The 22,716-nt window shown below is 41.4% G+C and overlaps 1 protein-coding gene across 6 annotated transcripts in view; it reads left to right on the forward strand.

The window, feature by feature from the left end:
• The window catches only part of KIF1B (kinesin family member 1B), a 135,244-nt gene that overhangs the window by 67,834 nt on the left and 44,694 nt on the right, over positions 1 to 22,716 (forward strand). For 5 of the 6 annotated variants that reach the window (XM_026519872.4, XM_044391495.3, XM_044391496.3 and 2 more), the window contains 5 exons: positions 757 to 836; positions 1,343 to 1,449; positions 2,226 to 2,309; positions 2,808 to 2,988; positions 3,116 to 3,188. In XM_026519872.4, coding sequence (XP_026375657.1) covers positions 757 to 836; positions 1,343 to 1,449; positions 2,226 to 2,309; positions 2,808 to 2,988; positions 3,116 to 3,188 — 525 coding nt within the window. Of the gene's footprint in view, positions 1 to 756; positions 837 to 1,342; positions 1,450 to 2,225; positions 2,310 to 2,807; positions 2,989 to 3,115; positions 3,189 to 8,848; positions 14,126 to 22,716 lie in introns of those variants that run through there. The other variant, XM_026519871.4, reaches the window with a different exon arrangement.

Raw genomic sequence — 22,716 nt, forward strand, 5'->3', positions numbered from 1 at the left:
AGGGAAAGTGAGTGACTCCCCAAGATGGCTTAGAATTCAGACTCAAATACCATCCTAGTATGGGGAGTGGGGATGTAGGCCTCTCAGGTGGCAATAAATGATTTTCAGGAAAGATGAAGGGGCCCTTGGGAGAATAGATGGGAGGTGTGATCGTTTGTGACAAAGTCTGTCTGAGTGTGGTGTCGACTTCTGGTTTCCTTTCCCGGGATATGAGTCCCTCCTCCCTGGTTGATGGACTCCCAAGGGGGCATGACAGCCGAGGCCATTTAGGAGGACCTGTCTTCAGGCAGGAGAGGGGGTTCAAAAAAAGCATCTCCCTGTGTTTGCTGTTTTTCAGGTGCCTTCAGCTCAAAATAATATGTCAAAGTGGCAAATGTTGGGGTGGGATATTTTGTTACCCTTCAAGATTTTTGTCCAGATAGTTACAAAAATTATGATTAACCCATCCAGAGAATCGTCCTGTCCTTATTTTTCTTTTGTATTCTTCATGCTTTGACCTTAATCAAGAATCGGATCTTGTTCTTTATCCCTGAACTCATGTTTTTAAATAGAATATATTAGTACAGTTAGCGAAGGCCTGAAGAGAGTGTTTTCTTTTTGTAGTGGAATTGCAGCTAGGAACTAGGAATAAAAGACATCCCTCTTCTAGGGACTGTGGATAATCCAGGAAGCCATTGGGCTCCTGTAGGTCACTGTTACTGTCACCACCCGCTCAGTGGTACGTGCTCCAAATTGATCATCTGTACCCTTTTTCAGACCCCACATCTTGTTAACCTCAATGAGGACCCACTAATGTCCGAATGCCTGCTTTATTACATCAAAGATGGAATTACAAGGTATATTTGTTTATTTTGGTCACTTACTGTTTTCTGTTCTCTTAAATGATTGAATAACTCCAGGGAAGTTGCTTGTTGAAAAATTTGTTATAATGATTTGCTGTTTTCCGTGTCTGAAATAACTACAACTATCCTGTCTGTCTTCCCAAATTACGTAAGTGCTTTAGCCATCTGAACCAGTTAACATGTAGTTTTCCCTAAAAACCCTAAGTAAAAAATTTTTTTTCTAACTTCTTATATGAATTCATTAGGGAGATTAGTTCACTTGTGTCTTTTTATAAAGCTGAGTGAGTTACACTGATGTGTCCTTGCTCCTTGGTTTCTTATTCTAATGTAGGGAGGTTGATCATATGTGAAAATAAAATTTGCAGTTGAAAGCCTCTAATAGAAAGAAGCGATACCTTTTTTGTACATACCAAAGAATATTCTTTGGGAGAAAGAGGTTCATTGTTTTCAGTGCTTTTTGTGTCTGAATTTCCCTGGGAAACACTTTCCCTTGTGTTCAGGGTTGGCCAAGCAGATGCTGAGCGGCGCCAGGACATCGTGCTGAGTGGGGCTCACATTCAAGAAGAGCATTGTATCTTCCGGAGTGAGAGAAACAACAGTGGCGACGGTGAGAGTTCCTGGCGTAGCTTTTCCAACAACCTTTTCATTCTATATTACTAGAAATCCCCAGGGCTTGCTATCCCCCGTCTCTCTCAGTGATACTTTCTTGTACAATCTAATATTTGAAAATGGAGAAACCTGGCCTGCTTACAAATGCAGGGACGGACATAGCTATTTTACATGAAAATAGCCTGGACAAAAGGAGCCCTTTTGTAACTGCCAAGAACTGAGCGGGACATAGGCAATTAGGCTTGGTCTTGAATGTTAATTATTTAATAGACAAGTAAGAAAAGAACAAATATCCTGGGTAGTGGGAGATTTGAAGGACCTCTAATCTTAACCCAGAACTTATTTTTATCTAAAAGGGAAGAAATAGTCAATCTTGATTTTTGCCTGGGTTACTAACAAAACAATAATCTAATGGTATTTTTGTGCTATATGACTCATTCCTGTAATCAAAATATTAGCTGCTTTTGATCTTACGTTTCTGGTTAGTACCTGTATCTTAAGATTTCTGATGGTTTTCAGTTTTATGGACTGAGCTGTCAGATATCACCAAAACTAACATTTCCCATCTACTTCTGAGGTTTGTCAAATTCATTTAAATGTTTCTCTTAGCCACGCCCCTGGTTTTGATGCCCTGAAATGAACTGTCATGTAGACCCTCTGCCACTTGGTTGGTTGCAGGACTGTATTCTAGTTACTCTGAATCCTCACGGTCATCTTCTTCCCGTTGTTTTATTCTAGTGGTTTGTGATGCTAATACTAATTTGTTCCTCTTAGTTATTGTGACCCTAGAGCCCTGTGAACGCTCAGAAACCTACGTAAATGGCAAGAGGGTGGCCCAGCCTGTTCAGCTGCGCTCAGGTGAAACTGGGAAAGTTGTTTTGTTTTGTTTTTTTAAAGTCCTTTGCTTCCCCCCCCCTTTTTTTTAAAGATTTTATTCATTTATTTGAGAGAGAGTGCATGCAAGTTGGGGGAGGGACAAAGGGAGAAGGAGGAAGCAGACTCCCTGTTGAGTGGGGAGCCCCACATGGGGCTCAATCTCAGGACCCTGAGATTGTGACCAGAGCTGAAATCAAGAATGCTTAACCAACTGAGCCTGAGACAACCAGGTGCCCCTGAGACTGGGAAAGGTTTGAAGTCTTCAGTAAAGAACACGTGGTTTGTGAGAGCAACTCTTTAATTTTTGACTGCTTGTTTAAAGACTGAAGTATGATAGTATTAGGATTTCTGTTCTTGTAAAACTCCAAAAGCTGTCTTTTTGCCTCAGGGAAAGGGAGGGAGAGTGAGATTATTAACCTAGATAGGTATACATTTTTTAAATGTATAAATGGCTTCTTAACTCTTTCTGTTTTGTGCTAGGAAACCGTATCATCATGGGTAAAAATCACGTGTTTCGTTTCAACCACCCGGAGCAAGCACGGGCAGAGCGGGAGAAGACTCCTTCTGCTGAGACCCCCTCTGAGCCTGTGGACTGGACGTTTGCCCAGAGAGAGCTTCTGGAAAAACAAGGGATTGATATGAAGCAGGAGATGGAGAAAAGGTAATGCACAAGTACACTGTGGCCCCCATGACCACCACCTCTTAAACATACAGTATATAACACTCATGGAACAGCCCAGTGATTTCACAATTCATTCTTTCCTCTCTTGTTTTCCTTTTCCTTCTAGACTACAGGAGATGGAGATCCTATACAAAAAGGAGAAGGAAGAAGCAGATCTTCTCTTGGAGCAGCAGAGACTGGTAGGAGTCCATCCTGAATCCTCTGTTAGGAAAAGGGCAGCTTGCTCTCATACCTTCCCTGTTCCACAGATGAGCACTCGCCCAATGGCTGGTCCAGCTTTCACTGATACCATATGCTATTCTCTCATTTCCTTAATGGAGAATGAACTTATGTCTCCTGGTAACCTTAGCCTGAAAAAGTATCCATAAAGGTACAGTTTTGTGCCTTTTATGTCTTAAAGTTAAATCTTTAGTTCTAGCAAAACCAAGTGCTTTTTGAGGAACTAGTGGGAGCCTTTCTGGTAGGCTTTGCCTCTTGATCGTGGTTTTTGAGAATGCATCAGTGATGATTCTTTTAATGATAATTATATTGAATATTGAATTTGGTGGGTGTTTGCCTTGGTTTTGTTTCTGATCACCTGATAGTACTAATTCTCTGCTCTTGGGCTGACTTGGGGATTTTTCTTGTGCTGGGCAGACTTTTTTTTTTTTTTTTTCTTTTTCTTTTTCTTTTTTTAGTTAAACTGTGTCTAAAAGTGTTGCTGCACAGTTGCATGTGTTAATCCTTTTCTGTTCCCTGCATGGAGTCTGAATTCTCAGTAAGGGTCTCCGTGGCGTGTGGGATGACAGTGGAAGCAGGGTCTACACAACCAACTCAGTTAGTAGAAAGAAGCCTGGTTTCTCCAGGCTGAGAGAGATGTGAGTGAGCAGCTGAAAAGTTGGTTTAAGGTTGCAGCTTATAATGCTAATGGGTTTAGCATTTTATGATGTAAATTGATTCTCTAAGTTTGATAGAAACTGAATCTCATGAATAAATAAGTTGACCCATTAGTTAGATTTTCATTTATAAAGCCATCCAGCTTTGGTTAACAAAGCCCTGGTTATAAAAAGCTGCTTCTTGGCATTCATTCGATGTGTAAGAAAAAGATATAATAAACCTTTGGGTACTGTGGATACAGTTTAGGATTTTTTAAGACTCATAGACTTCTTGTAAGATAAGGGGGTATTAGGGAGAAAGCTGGGATACTGATTTCTTCCCTTAGCATAAAACATAGCATCTAAAATACTGTGTGTAAACTGCAGCCTTCTGGTCATGCTCTGCTTTGGAGAAGAAAGGCTGGTGCTAAATGGGCCAGAAATGCCAAGGGCTTGAGCAAAAGCTACCTTTTCCAGGGCCACTCATTTCTTAGGCCTGGCAGTGGGTTAAACCAGTCAGTTTGTTATCTTGGAAGCTATAGTGAAGTCCAAGAAAGAATAAATCAAGTATTTGGGGCAAGATAATAGCAGTGTTCAAATCCCTTTACGAGGCCTAGTTGACATTTAGTTTTTAATGAAAACAGAAGGATTTGACTACAGTGTGATTAGGAGCTTGAAAGGTTTGTGACACATGAGGAGCCTTTTATCTTAATAATGTACAGTCTAATAACATGTCTCTGATGGTCTGTGACAGATCAGATGAGGACAGGTATCATTAAGTGTATATATCATTAACAGTAGTGCCTTGTATTTGTAGAGTGCTTTATAATTTACAGGGAGCTTTAACATCATCTTTTTTTTTTTTTTAATTCCCAGAACAGCCCTCCTTGATAGGTGTGTGTGTAAATAAAATGAGTAATATTACCTCCAATTTATAGTTGAGGAAACCAAGGCTAAAAAATGCTGTCTTGCTCACTCTTAAACACCTGTTAAGTCATGGGTCTGAGGCTTAATCTTGGGGCTTCTGAATTGCTTCAGTTTTTTTTCTGTTCAGTATGAGCAGTGTTTCTTCACCAGCTGGGAGTCCTATTAAAATGCAGATGCTGATTCGGTGGGTCTGGGGTGGGACCTGAGAGTCTTCATTTCTAACAAGCTCCCAGGTGGTGCCAGTGCTGCTGCTCCCAAGACCAGCCTTTGAATAACCAGGTGAGAAAGACTGATGATGGCTGGTGCTCTCCATAACCAAGAGCTGATGATCATTCTTTGCTCTGAAATAAAGATGATGACCATCAAATAAAGAGAAAGTAAATGTCTCTAAGACATACTGAGTTTCCAGGGGACATACTTAGTCTGCAAGTGATAAGGTTCTGGATGTCCTATGTTCTGTGTATCTGAAAGCAAGCTAGGATTTCAAGAGCAGCTGCTTAAAGTAAGAAGGTTTCTTTCCTCCCCTAAGTCGAACTGTCTGTTCCACTCAGATTTCTTGTCCTCCAGAGGAATTGATTTCTAATGTCTTAGCCTGAAGAATATCTAGCAGTAACAATACTGAATGGAAAATGTATTTTTATGACCCTGTATTGGTCGACCAACAACAGATACATTTTGAATGCACCCTATGAAAATAACACTGAGAGGATACAAAGGCGTAATTACTCAGTAAATATGTATTTAATATTTTATGTAATCATTTTTGCATAATGACAACATTAAAAAATGGAATTCAGGCTCATGACTTTTCGATTATGATAGTTCCCCGAATGCGTCATATTGTCGCACTGCTGCACATTCTCTTCTAGTTAGTGCTCTATTACACACCTGGTCCTTTCTGTGCCTGCTTTTTCACCTGTGTCTTTTAGGTACCTTCTTTCTTCTATCTGCACAAGCTTCTTGCAGAGTCTCTTCAGGAGGCCTTTGCATTGGGATTTAATAAAAACCGAAGCATCATTTAGTGACTTGAATTGGCCAGACCTGAGTAGTTTTTCCAACCCTGTAATAAGTGAATCTAAATATCTTTAAATCTTTTTTGCCATGAGATAGGGTGTACGTCTTGGCACATAGACTTTGCATACAGAATTTTTAATATCGTAGTCAGTATGTGATATGGGGGCTATAAGGAGAACCTATTCTATAAAGACAATATAGTAGTATTTTATTTTATCTTACTTTATTTTCTTTATTGGGGGGGTTCGGGAGGAGCAGAGGAGAGAGAGAGAATGTTAAGCAGGTTCCACGCCCAGCGTGGAGCCTGATGTGGGGCTTAATCTCACAACCCTGAGATCATAACCTGAGCCAAAATCAAGAGTTGGATGCTTAACTGACTGAGCCACCGAGGCGCCCCCAATGTGACAGTATTTTAAAAAGAGTGAAAATTATGGCCACTTAATTTAATTAGACTTTCTTATTTATTTATGTTTTATTTTAGAGTTTAAAGACCTAATCTCTGTCTCTCAAGCATGATATGAAAGCAGTGACTAGAATATTTGCTATTTTGTAGATTAGGTAGTATTCATTTCATCCTTGAGCAATCTTGAAAAGAAAAGAAGCTGGGTGGGGATACAGTGATAGTTGTCAGTTACGTCAGAACAGTCAGAGTATATTATGTTATGTAAAACTTAGTTTATACGTACTGGTAAGACGACCTTTTTTAGGAGTCAGACACATTTTTTCCTCTAATGTTTATTTATGTCCTCCTTTTCTTTTTTTTTAAGATTTTATTTATTTATTTGACAGAGAGAGAGACAGCAAGAGAGGGAACACCAGCAGAGGGAGTGGGAGAGGGAGAAGCAGGCTTCCTGCTGAGCAGGGAGCCCGATGTGGGGCTCGATCCCAGGACCCTGGGATCATGACCTGAGCCGAAGGCAGACACTTAACGACTGAGCCACCCAGGCGTCCCTATTAATGTTCTCTTTTATCACTTCAGATTAGACATTCTGAGGTTTAAACTAAAAATGAAAATAATAGTGTAGTAGAGTCTATAAATTAAACTCTTTCTGCTTTTTATTAAATTTCCAACTAGGTAGGGCTTATAAATGGACTTAGTACCCATTTATAGACCAACAGAAATAATACAGATCAACACCTCCAAATTCAGGGATCAATTTATTGTCATTATTGTTAAAATTTATTATTTAGAAATAACTGGTCATAGAAAGTAACTGTACATAGGAATCTTTGGCCTAGAAAGCAAGATACCATTTACTAGAGATAATTTTGGTGATCACAGCCAAGTAAAAGAGAGTATTAGATTTTTTTTTTTTTTTTTTTAGCTAGACTATCCTGAACTACTCTTCTAAGTGAATAGTTTCTTTTCCAAGGAACTTGTTTCCTGAATAGAAATTCTTTCTTAAGCCTTCCTTAATTCCATAGGGAATTCTAAATCTAACATTGTTTTCATGTAGATCCAGCATTGCTTTCATGTTATAAAGATGCGCTTGTGTTATTTAAGAACAACTGATTATTATCCAGATAGCCCTTTAAGACTAGTTAGTTGGACAGTCAGGCTGCTGTTTTGTTTTTGTTTTTAAGATTTTATTGATTTATTTGAGAGAGTGAGAGAGCGGCAGAGGGAAAGGGAAAAGCAGGCTGCCTGCTGAGCAGGGAGCCCAACTCAGGTCTCAATCCCAGGACCCTGGGATCATGACCTGAGCCAAAGGCAGGAGCTTAACTGACTGGGCCACCCAGGCGCCCCTGGGCTACTGTTTTACTTGGGCCTAAAACAGAAGTAAAACAGCAGCCTGACTGCCCAACTTAAGTTTTTTAAAAAATGGTTAAGTGCAAACATAGCCGGAAAGACAGAATTAGAGACAGCGTATTAGAGTAGATCTATTTTACATAAGCAGAATATAATCTTTCTGTTTTATGTGCTAATAGGAAGAGTTGTCACTTAAAGTGATACTCCTCAAATAGCTAGAAATGCCAGGGGTTTTCGTAGATAGAAAACATCTTTAGGTCATCTTTATTAAAATGTTGCTTGGGGAATTTTAAATGATGATTAATGAAAGTATATTTGCCTAGCTTAATTTATGTTCTGGAAACCTCTTAAAATTTTGGAGGTGAAGTGTATATTGGTTTACAGTGTGTGAAAACAAAAAAGCAGAGCCATTATGAGGATCCTTTTTTTATGCTTCCTTGTTCTCTGGATCACAAACGTTAATTGTACAGATGTAGCGCATCGATTTAGCATGACAAGAAAATAGTAAATCCAGTGTATGCTCCTGGAAGGACTAGTTTCAAAACTCACTTGTCTTCTAGAAAACACAGTTTGGTTGGTAAGAACCCCATGTGATCTGTAATAGGGATTCATTTTTAACATCATCCCTGTTTGACTGCTTCTTTTTCTACCTTCTCCTCTTCTAACTTTTTTCTAGGGCTGCTCTTTTTAGTAAAGCTAAACAAAACGTGGCATCCTACAGCCTTACTAACCTTTGTTAATCCGCCTGCTCGTCACATCTTGTATGGCATCTGTGCTCACTCATGGGGGAAAGAGTTTCTGGAAGAAGCAACAGCAATAACCAAGGCAAATGTGGGGACATGGCTGCATGCGGTGTTAGCATGTGTGGGGCGTAGGTTTTACTGCATTTCCACAGGATGGTGGAGGTGTTACTTCACAGCATTTTGTTAATAACTTCACATGACCTTAGAGGGAAAGGTCACTCTATCAATCCTCCTAAGAAATTGGATTGCAGATTTCATCACCTAAGCCAGAAAGTGGGAATTCACGTTAGTGTTACTAAAAAAGCAAATCTTTATATTAATGCCATATATATATATTACATAAGTCTTGATAAACTTACACACCACTTAGGGGGTTTTTTGTTTTATCTTTTTTTTTTTTTTTTAGTTTTATTTATTTACTTATTTTTTTGGTTTTGGCTTTAAATTTGGTTAAGGCTTTTTTGCTTGTTTTTTTCTTCAATTTGATTTTCCTTTTTTACATTTTAATTTTGGTTATTTTGGGGCCATTTTTTGATTTTGTTTTTCCAAAGGACGCGGATTCTGATAGCGGGGACGATTCTGACAAGAGGTCCTGTGAAGAGAGCTGGAAACTGATTACTTCTCTGAGAGAAAAGCTACCTCCCAGCAAGTTGCAAACGATTGTTAAAAAATGTGGCCTCCCTAGCAGTGGGAAGAAACGAGAGCCAATTAAAATGTATCAAATCCCCCAAAGAAGGCGCCTGAGTAAAGATTCCAAGTGGGTCACCATCTCAGATCTTAAGATTCAGGCTGTAAAAGAGATATGCTATGAGGTTGCGCTCAACGATTTTAGGCACAGTCGGCAGGAGATTGAAGCCTTGGCCATTGTTAAGATGAAGGAGCTTTGTGCCATGTATGGGAAGAAAGATCCCAATGAGCGGGACTCCTGGAGGGCAGTGGCCAGGGATGTCTGGGACACTGTTGGTGTAGGGGATGAGAAGATTGAGGACGTGATGGCCAGTGGTAAAGGTGGAACTGATGTAGATGACCTCAAGGTTCATATTGACAAGCTGGAAGATATTTTGCAAGAAGTCAAAAAGCAAAATAACATGAAAGATGAGGAAATAAAAGTCCTAAGAAACAAAATGCTCAAAATGGAGAAAGTCTTGCCACTGATTGGATCTCAGGAACAGAAAAGCCAAGGAAACCACCGAGCAAAGGAGCCTGTTGGTGCTGGTGTCAGTAGCAAGTCTGAAAATGACGGAAGCAGAGGGGACAGTGGAGAACTTGGGAAAGAAGAGCGTGTTTCCCAGCTGATGAATGGGGATCCAGCTTTCAGACGTGGACGTCTGCGCTGGATGAGGCAAGAGCAAATCCGCTTTAAGAATCTGCAACAGCAGGAGATAGCAAAGCAGCTTCGTAGGCAGAACGTACCTCATAGGTTCATCCCTCCTGAAAACCGCAAGCCCCGGTTCCCCTTTAAGAGCAACCCTAAACACAGAAACTCTTGGAGCCCTGGGACGCATATCATCATAACAGAAGATGAGGTCATAGAGCTTAGAATCCCAAAAGATGAAGACGGAAGGAAAGGAAATAAAGAGGAGAGCCAAGAAAAAGGGGGTAGAGCAACTTCTAAGGATCCCCAGTTACCATGGGGCGCTCAGGGCATGCGAAGTCAAGATCACATCCAAGTTAGCAAGCAGCATATTAACACTCAACAACAGCCACCTCAGTTACGCTGGAGAAGCAATTCTCTCAATAATGGCCAACCGAAAAGTACGCGCTGCCAGGCATCTGCCTCCTCAGAATCATTAAATTCCCACAGTGGTCAGCCCACTGCTGATCTGCAGACTTTCCAGGCGAAGCGCCATATTCACCAGCACCGTCAGTCTTACTGTAATTATAACACTGGAGGTCAGTTAGAGGGCAGTGCAGCCAGTTCCTTTCAGAAGCAGACGGACAAGCCCAACCACTGTAGCCAGTTTGTGACACCTCCAAGGATGAGGCGCCAGTTCTCGGCACCCAATCTCAAAGCTGGTCGAGAAACCACAGTGTAAATTACTGGACAAACTTGAAATCTTGGTGGAGGAAACAGGCAATGTTAGCTCATGATTTGAGTTGGTTCTAGCCTTGGCCTTGAGTTCCTACTCTTTACATTATGGTTTTAATGTTGCGTTCCTACAAATCCTAACTGATTTTAATATTGTTAAAACATAAAACACTGGTAGACATTTCAGCACCTCCCTTTTGTTTGTATGCCATAAATGGGCAGTTTCTGGAATTTTGGACAAAACACTGAGACCTCCCTTATTTTTCTGAGACTTTCCTCCTTTCTTGGTGCCTAGATAATACACTTACACAGACTGGTCTTGGTTTGGTGTAAGTTTGTTATGTTTTTATAATGCCTGTAAACTGATCTGATACCCAGAAAGCCCTGCCTCTTGGTTTATGCAGACATTCAAAAGGGGAATTTGATATACAGAATTAAGTGTCTATTAGTTCCCCATAAATGTTAGACATTAGTTTAATAACATTCGACTATGTGGACACAGCTTTGGATTTCTCATCCATGTCTGTTCCGTCTTTAAATATAATTGGAATTTTCATAAGCCAAAACTAAATGTCTTCGGACAGAGTTTATAGTACACAGCTTTGCATCCTTCCGCAGCATTTCCCCATCTTCGTCTTCTACCATATTTTACATAGAACTGTTTCAGTAGGTTTGTTTGTGTTTTTCTTCTGAATGTATGTGTATGAAATTTGTCATAATACTGAAATCTTTAAATTGGCACCGTTTCTGGATTTGTTTGTAGTTTGCTTTTTGAAGTTTAAATTATCATTTCTCACATACACAGACACACACGTGCACAGATGCGCATGCACACACACACTCTGAACCATTCACCAAAACCATGCCAACATAAATGCCAACAGAACACTTGTATGGCGCTTTGAGCGGTGTGTGTGAGTTCACAGGGAGGTTATTTGGTGGAGAGGGACGAGGTGGGACGTGGGGAGAAGGCCACAGCATATGGCTCTGTGCTGTTTATTTTCAGTAGATTGATGACATCATGAAATAAGTTAACTTTGGCTGGATTGAGAATAAAGGAGATGATGTATAATGAACGAGTCTTTGCGTAACAGTAGTAATGCTCGCAGATGCTCAAGCAAGGAGAGAAGTCCTGATGAACGTTTATTGTATCAATACCTCATTTTACCATGTCGTGGTCTCAGTTTGCCTCACTGGAGAATCCACTGAAAAAGATGGATATTAATGGGAAGAAAAGAATAGTTTTCTACATCCTTCCTCATCTCTTGAACTTATCAGCCACTTTTTTTAGAGGCGGTGTGAAGATCCAGAGATGTCTGTGATACTGCCTGATGGACGTCATTTTGATGACTCCTGTCAGTCACGGAGTCACCTGCCCAACACTTGTCTTCCAGACAGTGTGGAATTGCAGCCAACATAGCGAGTAGCGTTCAAGGAAGCCTTAAAGATCGTGATGATATGGTTTTCTTTTCCTTTGCCTGTGGGCTCTATGCCTAATTAGAACACATTATTTTTAATCATAGTTTTTTTTTTTTATTTTTAGTGTTTTTGCTTCTAAGAAAATGCTTTCTTAATGCACAGAAAGTTGCTTCTGATTAACTTCGGGAATATTTTTGCTTTCGTAGCTAGAATGGTTCTAGTCTTCAGCTGAGGTTTTATGGCAGATTAGATAGATTAGACAGATTAGGGTGAATGATGTTATAATGGGTGGACTTAATTGAGACAATCCTGTACCATGTGGTTTGAATGAACTCACTAGGCTACTTCAGTCACTTCAGTGCATCTTGTGTAAGCCCCCAGTTGTTCTTCTTTATGATTCTTAGAAACAGATATATTAATTGTTCCTTTCCTGCAAAAAATTCATTCTCTATGACAGGTTTATCCTGCTATCTGAAAGTAGAGTGTTTGTTTCTGTGAAACCTTTCATAAGCTGAAAATGGTGTAAAGTGCAGAAGCCATTACCATTAATTTATATGGAAAAAATTTTTGAGGGTTCTCAGACTCAAAAAAATAACCTCTCTTAGGCTCTTCTGATACCTTATGACACATCTTGCTGATGGATGTGCAAAATAAATTGAGATAAAGCACAAATGCCTACAGACACGGTTCAGAGCTCTCGTGGCTGGATGCTGAGCTGCTGTGTGTCTTTCCCGGGGAAAGAGCTGGGCGGGACCACTAGCTGCTCGGGGTGTGCCCACTAGCTCTACACTGGCTCACTGCGGTTAGTAAAACAGGTACTAACATAGGGTCTTTCATAGAAGCAGTGTGGCTTAACACACTTTCAAAATGCAGGGGATACCTGTATTAATACTAGTAATAATTGACTCAGCTTTCAACTCCGTAGCAAAAGTGGGGTCTTGCTTCCCTAACTTGAAATACCATAGGATGGGCCTACATATTTTCATTTTTATGGTGGCCTTTTAATCTTCTTTTCCACTAAACAATGGGAATGAGTTTCTGCTGGTGATCAGGTGACATTATAGAATGAAAAGTAATGCAGCATTTTCATTTACAGATGTGGGTTGTGGTAAGCACTGTGCCCACACTGATATTCCAAAGAATTAGGTTTGTGTTTGTGCTTCATCCGCTGATCTAGGTGCCCTCAAATTGCTAAAATGTTAAGATCTCTAAAGGAGCCCTTAATGTCAGATGACCTGAAAGAAATGAACCAAGGTTGGATTGATTGCCACATATGTGCCCTCCTGCGTTTCAGAGCAGATGCTTATCTTAGAAAATAACTTTGGGTGAATAAAGTGACTTCATTGACTTTTTTACTAAATAAGCTACTAGTGCCATGCTTTTTTGAGCTATTGGTATAGCTTATATTATTTTGTTTGTTTTTAAATTTAACAGGATCTCTCCCTAAGCCTAAATACTATGTGACCAAAGAGAAATGGTCATTATTATATGATTGAAGTATTCATAGCTATTATCATAGAAAAATGGAGAAGATGTGCTACTGAAATTATATAATGATCTGAAAATTATGAAAATGTGAAGGAGTGCTACTTAATTAGAATAATTTTGTATACCACAGTGGTATTCCCTGAAGAGTTAAAGACATTCTGTTCATCTAATAAGTCTAAACCAAAGGGCTTTTCCTTTATTTTTGCCTCTAATCCTTTCTAGCGCTTCAGATTGTTTTCTCCATTCACTGGAAGTGCAATGAATGGGGATCGTTTATTCCGTTGAAGTGACTTGAAGTGACCTCTTGTGCTTTAGGTGCAGGTTGGTGCTGAAAACAAACACAACACAGCACAGTTTGCCACACTGATGTCTGCATTAAAGGCTGTCAGACTACAGGAAGTTACAGATTTCCTCTGGTCAGCTGCTGTACCCCTGTGCCTGACTGGTCCGTTGTAGACGTGCCTTAATGATTTGTTCAGAAGCCTGGGAGGAGGGGAAGCTGCCGTGTCCTGGTGTGGAAATGTCCCGTAGTGAAGACACCTTCTCAGGTGCAGTGTAGAGCCAATGTTTGTCTGAAACTGTTAGAGCCAGAGTCTGCATTAGGAGCAGTATTCATAATCGTCCAGTTTATCTCATCTTTCCAAGATTTCGAAATCTGCTCTAGATAACTTAGTTTGAACCACTCTAGGTTGTGAAATGTATTGGTTTCCTGCCATCATTACTGTAAAAAGAAGTTGTGAATCTTGTTCATGAACTATGGATTTCTCCCCCAATTTCTAAAATTAAATGCTTGAAGATTGTCCTTGAGTGTGAGATCTACCTTTTCAGAAAGGGAGAGTTAGTTTGTAATGTTAGATAATAAAGTCCTTGTTCAATAAAAGCTGAAACCATCTTTTAAGAGTGTGATTTCTCTCTGATGTGGGAAGAAGGAAAAGTGAAACAGGGTGGTGCTAATTAAGTCTGGTCTTGACTTTTATTTATTCCTATTTCATCAGAAGATGTTTGCAAACCAAATCTTTTTTTTAATGTATTTCTGCATGAACTTGATTCATTTAAAGCTTTTGCTTCTGTTCCCTTTTCTGTTTATCAAAATTCTATCTTAAACAGGATCTTTACCCCCTACTTTATGCCACATTTTGTTTAAATAAAGACTTGTCTAGTATAAGTTGAGTTTACCTTAGCTGTGTTTTCAATCTTTTTATCATATAATCTGACGGTTTTTAAAATGAAATAGTATAGTTCCCTTCATATGGATAGAAACTGAATTTCTACAAAGCTTTCAGTAACAAAAAGAGAAGCTACTCTTTTTCCCTGGATTGCTGCTCTTCTCCACCCAGAGTATTCGTGGTGTGCTAGAGGTGACACAGGATAAAGCAGAAGAGTTTTCTGGAGTGGACTATCAGTCTTAATGGTCATTTGGACATGACATTTTTTATACTGAAAAATGACACAATTGTGTATTATGGAGTAGAATACAAAATCTACACGAGTCTCTTTTTTCCCCCCTGTGAGTTTATGATATGAAATTTGGAACTTGAGAAAAATGTTATACTTGGATTGGTATGCTTCGGGGCTTATACTCTGTCCCTCAGGGTGCTTTGTATTTCTGTGCTTTTGGAGAAACTGGTAGAAAAGTTGCCAAGATCTGACTGACCATTTCTAGGGTGACACAGATGATTCCAGTGTAGTATGAGGTGTGCGGTGATAGTCGTGTGCACAGGGGGAGGGTGGGGAAGGGTGTTTGAAGGAGGCGGCCCTGAACCAAGGGCAGAGTCCCAGAGTACAACTGGGAATTTATCAAGTGAAGAAGGGCAGGGTGAGAGAAGCGGCATGTCAGGTCCCACGAACTGTGAGTACCTGTGAGTAACCCGAGGTGGTCAGAACAGCAGCTGTGTGCCAGGGAGAGGTGACAGACGAGGAGGACTGGGGGAATCAGGGCCACATGATGGCATGCTAAGGAGTTGGGATTTTATCCTGAGTGTGATGGGAAGCTACCAAATGATTTCATACAGGAGGATTGCATGATTAGATTCACCTTTTAGAAATGGTTAAAGTTTGAGTTGGAAGGAGGCAAGTTCAAAGCCCAGTGACCCAGTTGAGAAGTTGCTGTATGGACTAAATTAGAAACTATACTTTCCAAAGGCAGGGACAAAGGAGAGAGGAAAAGACTCTGATTGGAGGTAGAATCAACAAATCAGTTTGTGGGTGGGATAAACCCTGTGTGTACGGCCCGAAAGGTGATGAATGCTCTCACGTGGATCATGGTTGGAAAGCGAGACCAAGAAGGCCCTGGGGGACTGCGAGAAAATAGGAGACACTCAGCTGTGTGAAGAGGTGTTGTGGGATCCTTGGGGGGAGAGGTCTGAGGCTGCGTCTTCACATTGCAGCAGGTGGGGAGCAAGGTTAGGTGCTGACAAGAACCAGGGTGTGGCTACCTCCCTTCTGGCTATTGCTTGCTAATTATAATCTGCCCTTACAAGAGGAAGGCAATATTAGCAAAAGGAGCCAAGTCTCTAATGTCAAAAACAGACCTAACAAGAAACAAGAATGGTGACGTTGATTTCACCTTAAATCCCAGCATCACCTTGGAGATGCTCCAGTGTGGCACCAGCCTCTCTTGGGCTTCCTACCTTGTCTCTTCGCTTCTGTCCTGGACCGTAAGCCGCTGTCCGCATAGCAACCAGCATCATCTTGTAAAAACAAAAGTCAGATCCTGTCAGTGGCCTTTGGTTTCTTCCCATGGTGCTTTCAGCTCTAACCTTCTTACCATAGCCTCCAGAGTGTTCCGTGTGCTGGCTGCTTGCCTGCCTCTCTGACTTCATCTCTTAACATTCCCACACTGCAAGCGTTTTGAACTTTTTGTTCCTTGAACATGCCAAGTGTGTCCCCACCTCTGGGCTTTTGCACTTTCCCAACACCGGAGTCCTTCCTCGTCGTGTGTGACTCCTTCAGACCTGCGCTCATAGGCGCTTCTGCCCCCGCCCACGCCAGGCCAGCTCTCACAGGTTAATAATGACAGTCTGTAGTTGTGTTTGTGCCTGTTTGGTTCTTCCGTGGGAACATAAACTCACCTAGAATAAATGCCTTACCTGTCTTGTTAGCTCCACCGTTCCCTACGCATTACCCAGAAGAGTGGTCTAAAACTGATGTGCATCAGAATTCCCTGGGGGTGCATGAGAACAGAGCTTGCTGGGCCCACCTCCAGAGTTTCTGGTTCAGGAGGTCTGGGGAAGGACCTGATCATTTGCATTTTTCTTTTTTCTTTTCTTTTCTTTTCTTTTCTTTCGAGAGAGAGAGAGAGAGAGAGAGAGAGAGAGATGGGGGAGGGCAGAGGCAGAGGGGCATAGGGAAAGAGAATTCTAAGCAGCACAGAGCCTGACGTGGGGCTTGATCTCAGGACCCTGAGATCATGAGCTGAGCTGAAATCAGGACTGGGACGCTTAACCATCTGAGCCACCCAGATACCCTGTAATTTGCATTTATGATAAGTTCCCAGGTGATGCTGATTTTGCTGGACCAGCACCCACCTCTGAGAGCCACTGATCTAGAATGGGGGTTGGCAAACCTTTTATGTAAAGGACCAGATAGTGAATATTTCCGGCTCCGCGGGTCCCATGGTCTCTGCTGCAACTGCTCAACCCCACTGTCACAGCTAAATAGCAGCAGTGTGCAAAGGCATGGGTGTGGCTATGTTCCAGTAAAAACTTCATTTACAAAAAATAGGGGGCTGGATTTGTTGCATAGCCTGTAGTGTGCCAACCCCGATCTACAAGATGGTCACTTTTGAGAACTTCCACTAGGAGCTTAGTGCGTTTTTGTTATCTGATCTGGAAGACAGATACGCACCAGCTGCTGGTGATTCCCTGGTGATTGGCAGATCCGTAGCCTCGGGAAGTTCACAGCTGTGGACAAGATAGCCATTAGACGAATAGTCACACCAATAGCTTTAGGATATATTTGTGACAAATGCTGTCAGGGAAAAATGCGAGATGCTCTGAAAGTTTACAACCAGGAGACTCTGGGAATGAAAGGTGGCCTTTCCTTGCTCTCAGCTGATGACCTCCATTTTGCCGCACTGAGGGAAAAGAAGTGATCCTAAGAAAACCTCCTTTTCTACCCACTTATAGTTTGTGCATCCATCATGCATCCTTCCCTTCTGGTGGTGGTTGGCCTGGCCTTGCTCCTACCTGAGCCCCGCCCATTTTCCCTGCATCCCATCTTCCAGCTCCCTCTCAAGAACCCACCGTGCATTTACCCTCCTCTTGAACACTTCCATTCGAGCATGGCTTTGTTTTACCACTTTCAAAACACTCCCATGTTGCCCGAGAGCCACCATTCCATTTCTCTGTTGTTTTTTATAGAAATGCTCCTTGAAAGAGTTTGCTCTATTATTTCCCACTCATCCACCCCCATTATTTTTTTTTATTGTTCTTCTGTTGTTTCTTTTCCCCATTCTTGCTTGAACTCACTCTAGTCAGACTCCTATTCCACATCACCACACTGAAGCCACTCTTCTCAGGGCCACCAGAGATCTCCACGGTGACAAACCCAGTAGTGTTTTCTCAGTCCTCTGCCCTGTCTTCAAGACGCTGACACGCAGCTATGACCTGACAGCCGTATAGCTGACTGACAACCAGCTCAGGCCCAAAATCCAAGAGCCAGCCTCAGTTTCCCCTTTTTTTCTCATACCCCATGACCACGTCATCAGTGAGTTGTATTTTCTTTACCTATAAAGCATACACCAGCTCCATTCTCAGTTCACCACCTTTACTACTGATACCCTAGGCCACCTACTACCATCTCCCTCAGCACTGCTGTGACAGCATCATGACTGCTGTCCCCAGGCTTTCCTCCATAGATGTTTTTAATGTTTTTAAAACATTTACTAGGGCACCTGGGTGGCTCAGTCAGTTAAGTGACTGCCTTTGGCTCGGGTCATGATCCCAGGGTCCTGGCGGGGCTGCTTCTCCCTCTGCCTGCTGCTCCCCCCGCTTGCGCTCTCTCTCACTCTGTCAAATAAATAAAATCTTTATAAATTAAAAAAAAAATGTACTAGACCCATATTACTTCTCAGCTCTAAACTGGCCAGTGGCTTCCCTTAAAATGAAATCCAGTCTTAACCATGTCCCATAAGGCCGTCCATAACCCAGTCCCTATCTGCCTCCTTCACAGCTGCATCTCCGAGCCTTCTCGTTCCTCATTCAACCCACACAAGTTTTCTTGTTGTTTTTTTTTAAAACACACCAGGCTCCTTTCCCTCTCAGGACCATTGTACTTGCTGTTAATTCTGTTTCGATTGGAATCATCACCACTGCCACCCCTCCCCCCCCCGAGATCTCTCAACATGCCTGCTTAGATCTCTGATTAAATGTCCTCTCTGCAGACAGACCTTTCCTGAGTACCTAATCTAAGAGTTCCTCCCGTTCCTCTCACCTCCCTGTCAGCCCCCATACCTACCAACCTTCATTTTCCTTCGTAGTACTTCTTGCTACTGAAATCATGGTGTGTCTTGTGTCTGTTTACTATTGATCATCTCTCTCTCTTTCACCAGTGAGACTTTTGTCTTATTGACCACTGTGCCCCTAACACCTGCATGTAGTAGGAGTGATAGTGGTTAAAAGAGCATGCTCTGGAGTCCAGTTGTCTGAGTTCAAATCCCATATCCATGCTTACTAACTCTGATCTTTGTAAAATTGCTTAATTTCTTTAAGTCTTTTTCTTTAACATCAGGATGTAACACTAGTACCATCTTCATAGGGTTCTTAGGTTAATCTATACAAGATATTAAGAACAGTTCCTGGCACAGAGTAAGCTTAAAAACAAGGATGGACGGGAGAGAGAGAACATCTAGAAGCGGGAACAGCCAGTGTGGTATCTTTAAAATATGGGGATTTATCTAACCAGTTGGGACTTCTTATAAACACAAAAGGCTACTGATAAATATGTTGTTATTTGGTGTGCTTTCCGTAATTATCCTAGTTTCCACCATGAAATCAACAGAACAATAGTATTTAAATCTATTTATCCATTTGTTGTAGGAAAACCCAATACCTAGAGTTTTTAGACATACAAAATGTCCTTGTTGGAGGTTGGTATACAGCCTGGTTCGGGGAAGAGGAGGACCAATTCAGGTTATAGTGTTGGTATTTGGACTGTCAACTGCTGATAGAAATTTTCCTGAGTCAAAATGCAGTTAAAATTCTAGGTCCATAGTGTTACAGGAAATCTTTTTATGTCAGCTTTACAGCCACTAAAGCAGAACCAGAGCCTTTAAAGGGAAGGTCATCTTCATACCTTAACTTTCAGAATCTAAGGATTTTGTTTTTATTGGTAGTTTGACCAGCTTGTAAACTTATTCTTGAAGAAAGCCTCAAAAAAAGCTAGTCGCTAAAAGCTAAAATTGGGGCGCCTGAGTGGCTCAGTTGGTTAAGCGTCTGTCTTCTGCTCAGGTCATGATCCCGGGGTCTTGGGATCAAGCCCCACGTCGGGCTCGGCGAGGAGTCTGCCTTCTCCCTCTCCCTCTGCCCCTGGTCATCTTTCTCTTTCCCTCTCAAATAAATAAAATAAAATAAAATAAAACTAAAATTACGTGATTCCACTTATATGGGATACTTAGAGTAGTTAAAATCAAAGACAGAAAGTAGAATGGTAGTTGCCAGGGGAGGGGGAAAGGGAGAATGGAGAGTTAGTGTTTAATGGGTATGGAGTTTCAGTTTTGCAAGATGGGAAGAGTGTTGCAGGTGGATGGTGGTGGTGGTGGCCCAACAGTGTGAATGTATTTCCACCACTGAATGGTGCACTTGAAAATGGCTCAGATGGTAAATTTTATGTTACATGCATTTTACTATAATAAAAAATTGGGGGGAAATGAAAAACAGAAAAAATCCTCAAGATAAAATATTAACATTTTCCCACCTGAGGATTTTTAGGTAAACCAGCCATCTTTCTCTTATTTACTGAAAGGATCCCATAGAACATATAGGTTTTCTAAGGGGAAAAAAGTACCCCTTCCCCAACCTTTTATTTTTAAATATTTCAAGCATACCAAGCTAAAAAGATAGTATAATGAACTTTCGTATACCCATATTTATGTATTTTTTCTGAATCATTTGAAGGTAAGTTGCAGGCATCATGCAGCTTACTCCTAAATACTGCCCTGTGTATCTCCTAAAATCAAGGATATTCTCTTAATACCATTAATCTATCCAAAAAATTCAGTACTGATTCAGTATTATATAATATACTGTCCATTTTCAAATTTTCCTAATTGTCTAAAAAATGCAATGGTTTAGAAATATATGTGTGTGTGTGTTTTAATCCCAGTTCCAAGCGAAGTTTGTGTATTACATTTGGTTATGATGTTTCTTTTCTCTTTTATTACATAGGTACTTTTGAATAGTCTTGGCTACATTTTGATTAGTCTGATTATTTCCTCAAGATTAGATTTAGGTTAAGCATGTTTGATAAGAAAGCTGTCAAGGTGACATTGGTATACTTCCCTCCTGTCACACTGGCAGACAAAATGTCCAGTTGTCCTGTTATCAGTAATGTTAAAGTTTATAAATTTAATGTGACGTTTCCCAGCTCTTTCTGTCTTAACAGGTATCTAGGGTGGCTCTTGGGATTGTGTGACTATTCTATTCTCCATCCACCTTTCATTCGGTTGTTTTGCATTTATTAATGATTCTTGCTTGATTCAGTCATTACATCTGGGGCTGCAGTGTAGTTTTTCTAATCTCCATTCCTTTGCATTTGTTTATTAGCTGGCTTTTGCAGGGGAGCTAAGAAGAGCTTCTTCTCCCCCCCCCCTTTTAGCAGCCCTGTGGACTCCTGGGTATCCTTTTGATACCCAGTGTGCTGTATCGTGTTTCTGTTATCATTCTAATTTACTGGCTATTGCGATTCTGTGCACTTTGGAAATGGCCCCCTCAGTGTTGGAGCACTTCTGTGCTTTTTTGGCACAAGATATTCTGACCTCACCTTGTACTTTCCTTGCTTCAGACCTGGAATCGGTTTTCCCAGGGAGCCCTGGTTCCTTTTAGTGAGGAATAGTATTTAGAAACCAAGATCTGGGTGCTGGGTATACGTAGGAAATAAACTTTTTATTTTTATTTATTTATTTTTAAGATTTTTATTTATTTGAGAGAGCTCAAGAGCATGAACGGAGGGAGGGGCAGTGGGAGAGGGAGAGGGACAAGCAGACGCCCCACTGAGCTCGGAGCCCAGTGTGGGGCTGGATCCCAGAACCCCAGGATCATGACCTGAACCGATGTGAGATGCCTAACCGACTGAGCCACCCAGGCGCCCCAGAAAATAAACTTTTTAAAACATGGCGTGTCACTTTGACATTGTCATTACCAATTAAGAGGACTTTCCCATGCGCTTTTGAATGGTTCATCTTTTTTTTTTTTTTTAAGATTTTATTTATTTATTTGACAGAGATAGAGACAGCCAGCGAGAGAGGGAACACAAGCAGGGGGAGTGGGAGAGGAAGAAGCAGGCTCATAGTGGAGGAGCCTGATGTGGGGCTCGATCCCAGAACGCCGGGATCACGCCCTGAGCCGAAGGCAGACGCTTAACCGCTGTGCCACCCAGGCGCCCCTGAATGGTTCATCATTTTGTTCTTCCTTCTGTCCTGTGTGGGAGGCAGGTCAGATACTAGAGTGCTCATTTTAAAGATGACACAAATGAAGTGTAGAAAGGATTTAACTTTCCCAAAATCATAAGACCAGTAAGAGCAGGGGTAAAACTTTTACCTGCAAGTCAAAAAAAAAAAATTTTTTTTTTTTTTTGGACACAGTACATAGTCTCCTAAAAAGTGTGTTTCGATATCACCGAAGCGGTGTCACTGGCTCCTGCTCAGGGCCAGCTCCACTGAAGAGAGAGAGCTTCTCAGTGAGACTAAGTGATAAATGAGGAGCCTTGAGAATGTTTGCATCCGTCTTAGTTAGCTTTGCCATTGGGAGCTCCTTTCAATAGAGTTCGCTAGGAGGCTTTCAGTGGTCCTTTGTAATGAAAAGAATATTTGACTTACGACTTGGGGAGAGCTCTGTTTGAAAACAGTACTTGGCCATACCTAATCCCTCTGTCTCACGACAGCCTCTAATTGGGTCACTCCAATGAAGCAGGACACCCAGGCAGTATATCTTAAAATACTCTGCTTATGCTGTGATTTGGTGTTTTATTATGTGAAGGTCTCTGTTCTTAACTTTACTTGATTTATTTCCAAATAATACAAGCTTTTTAAAATTACCACTCCAAGGAAACCTTTTTTTTTTTTTTAAGATTTTATTTATTTATTTGACAGAGAGCGAGACGGCCAGAGAGAGAGGGAACACAGGCAGGCGGAGTGGGAAAGGAAGAAGCAGGCTCCCAGCGGAGGAACCTGATGTGGGGCTCGATCCCAGGACTCTGGGATCAGGCCCTGAGCCAAAGGCAGACGCTTAACGACTGAGCTACCCATGCGCCCCACTGAGCCACCCA

Source organism: Ursus arctos, unplaced genomic scaffold (assembly GCF_023065955.2).
Source record: "Ursus arctos isolate Adak ecotype North America unplaced genomic scaffold, UrsArc2.0 scaffold_32, whole genome shotgun sequence".
NCBI classification, from domain to species: Eukaryota; Metazoa; Chordata; class Mammalia; order Carnivora; family Ursidae; genus Ursus; species Ursus arctos.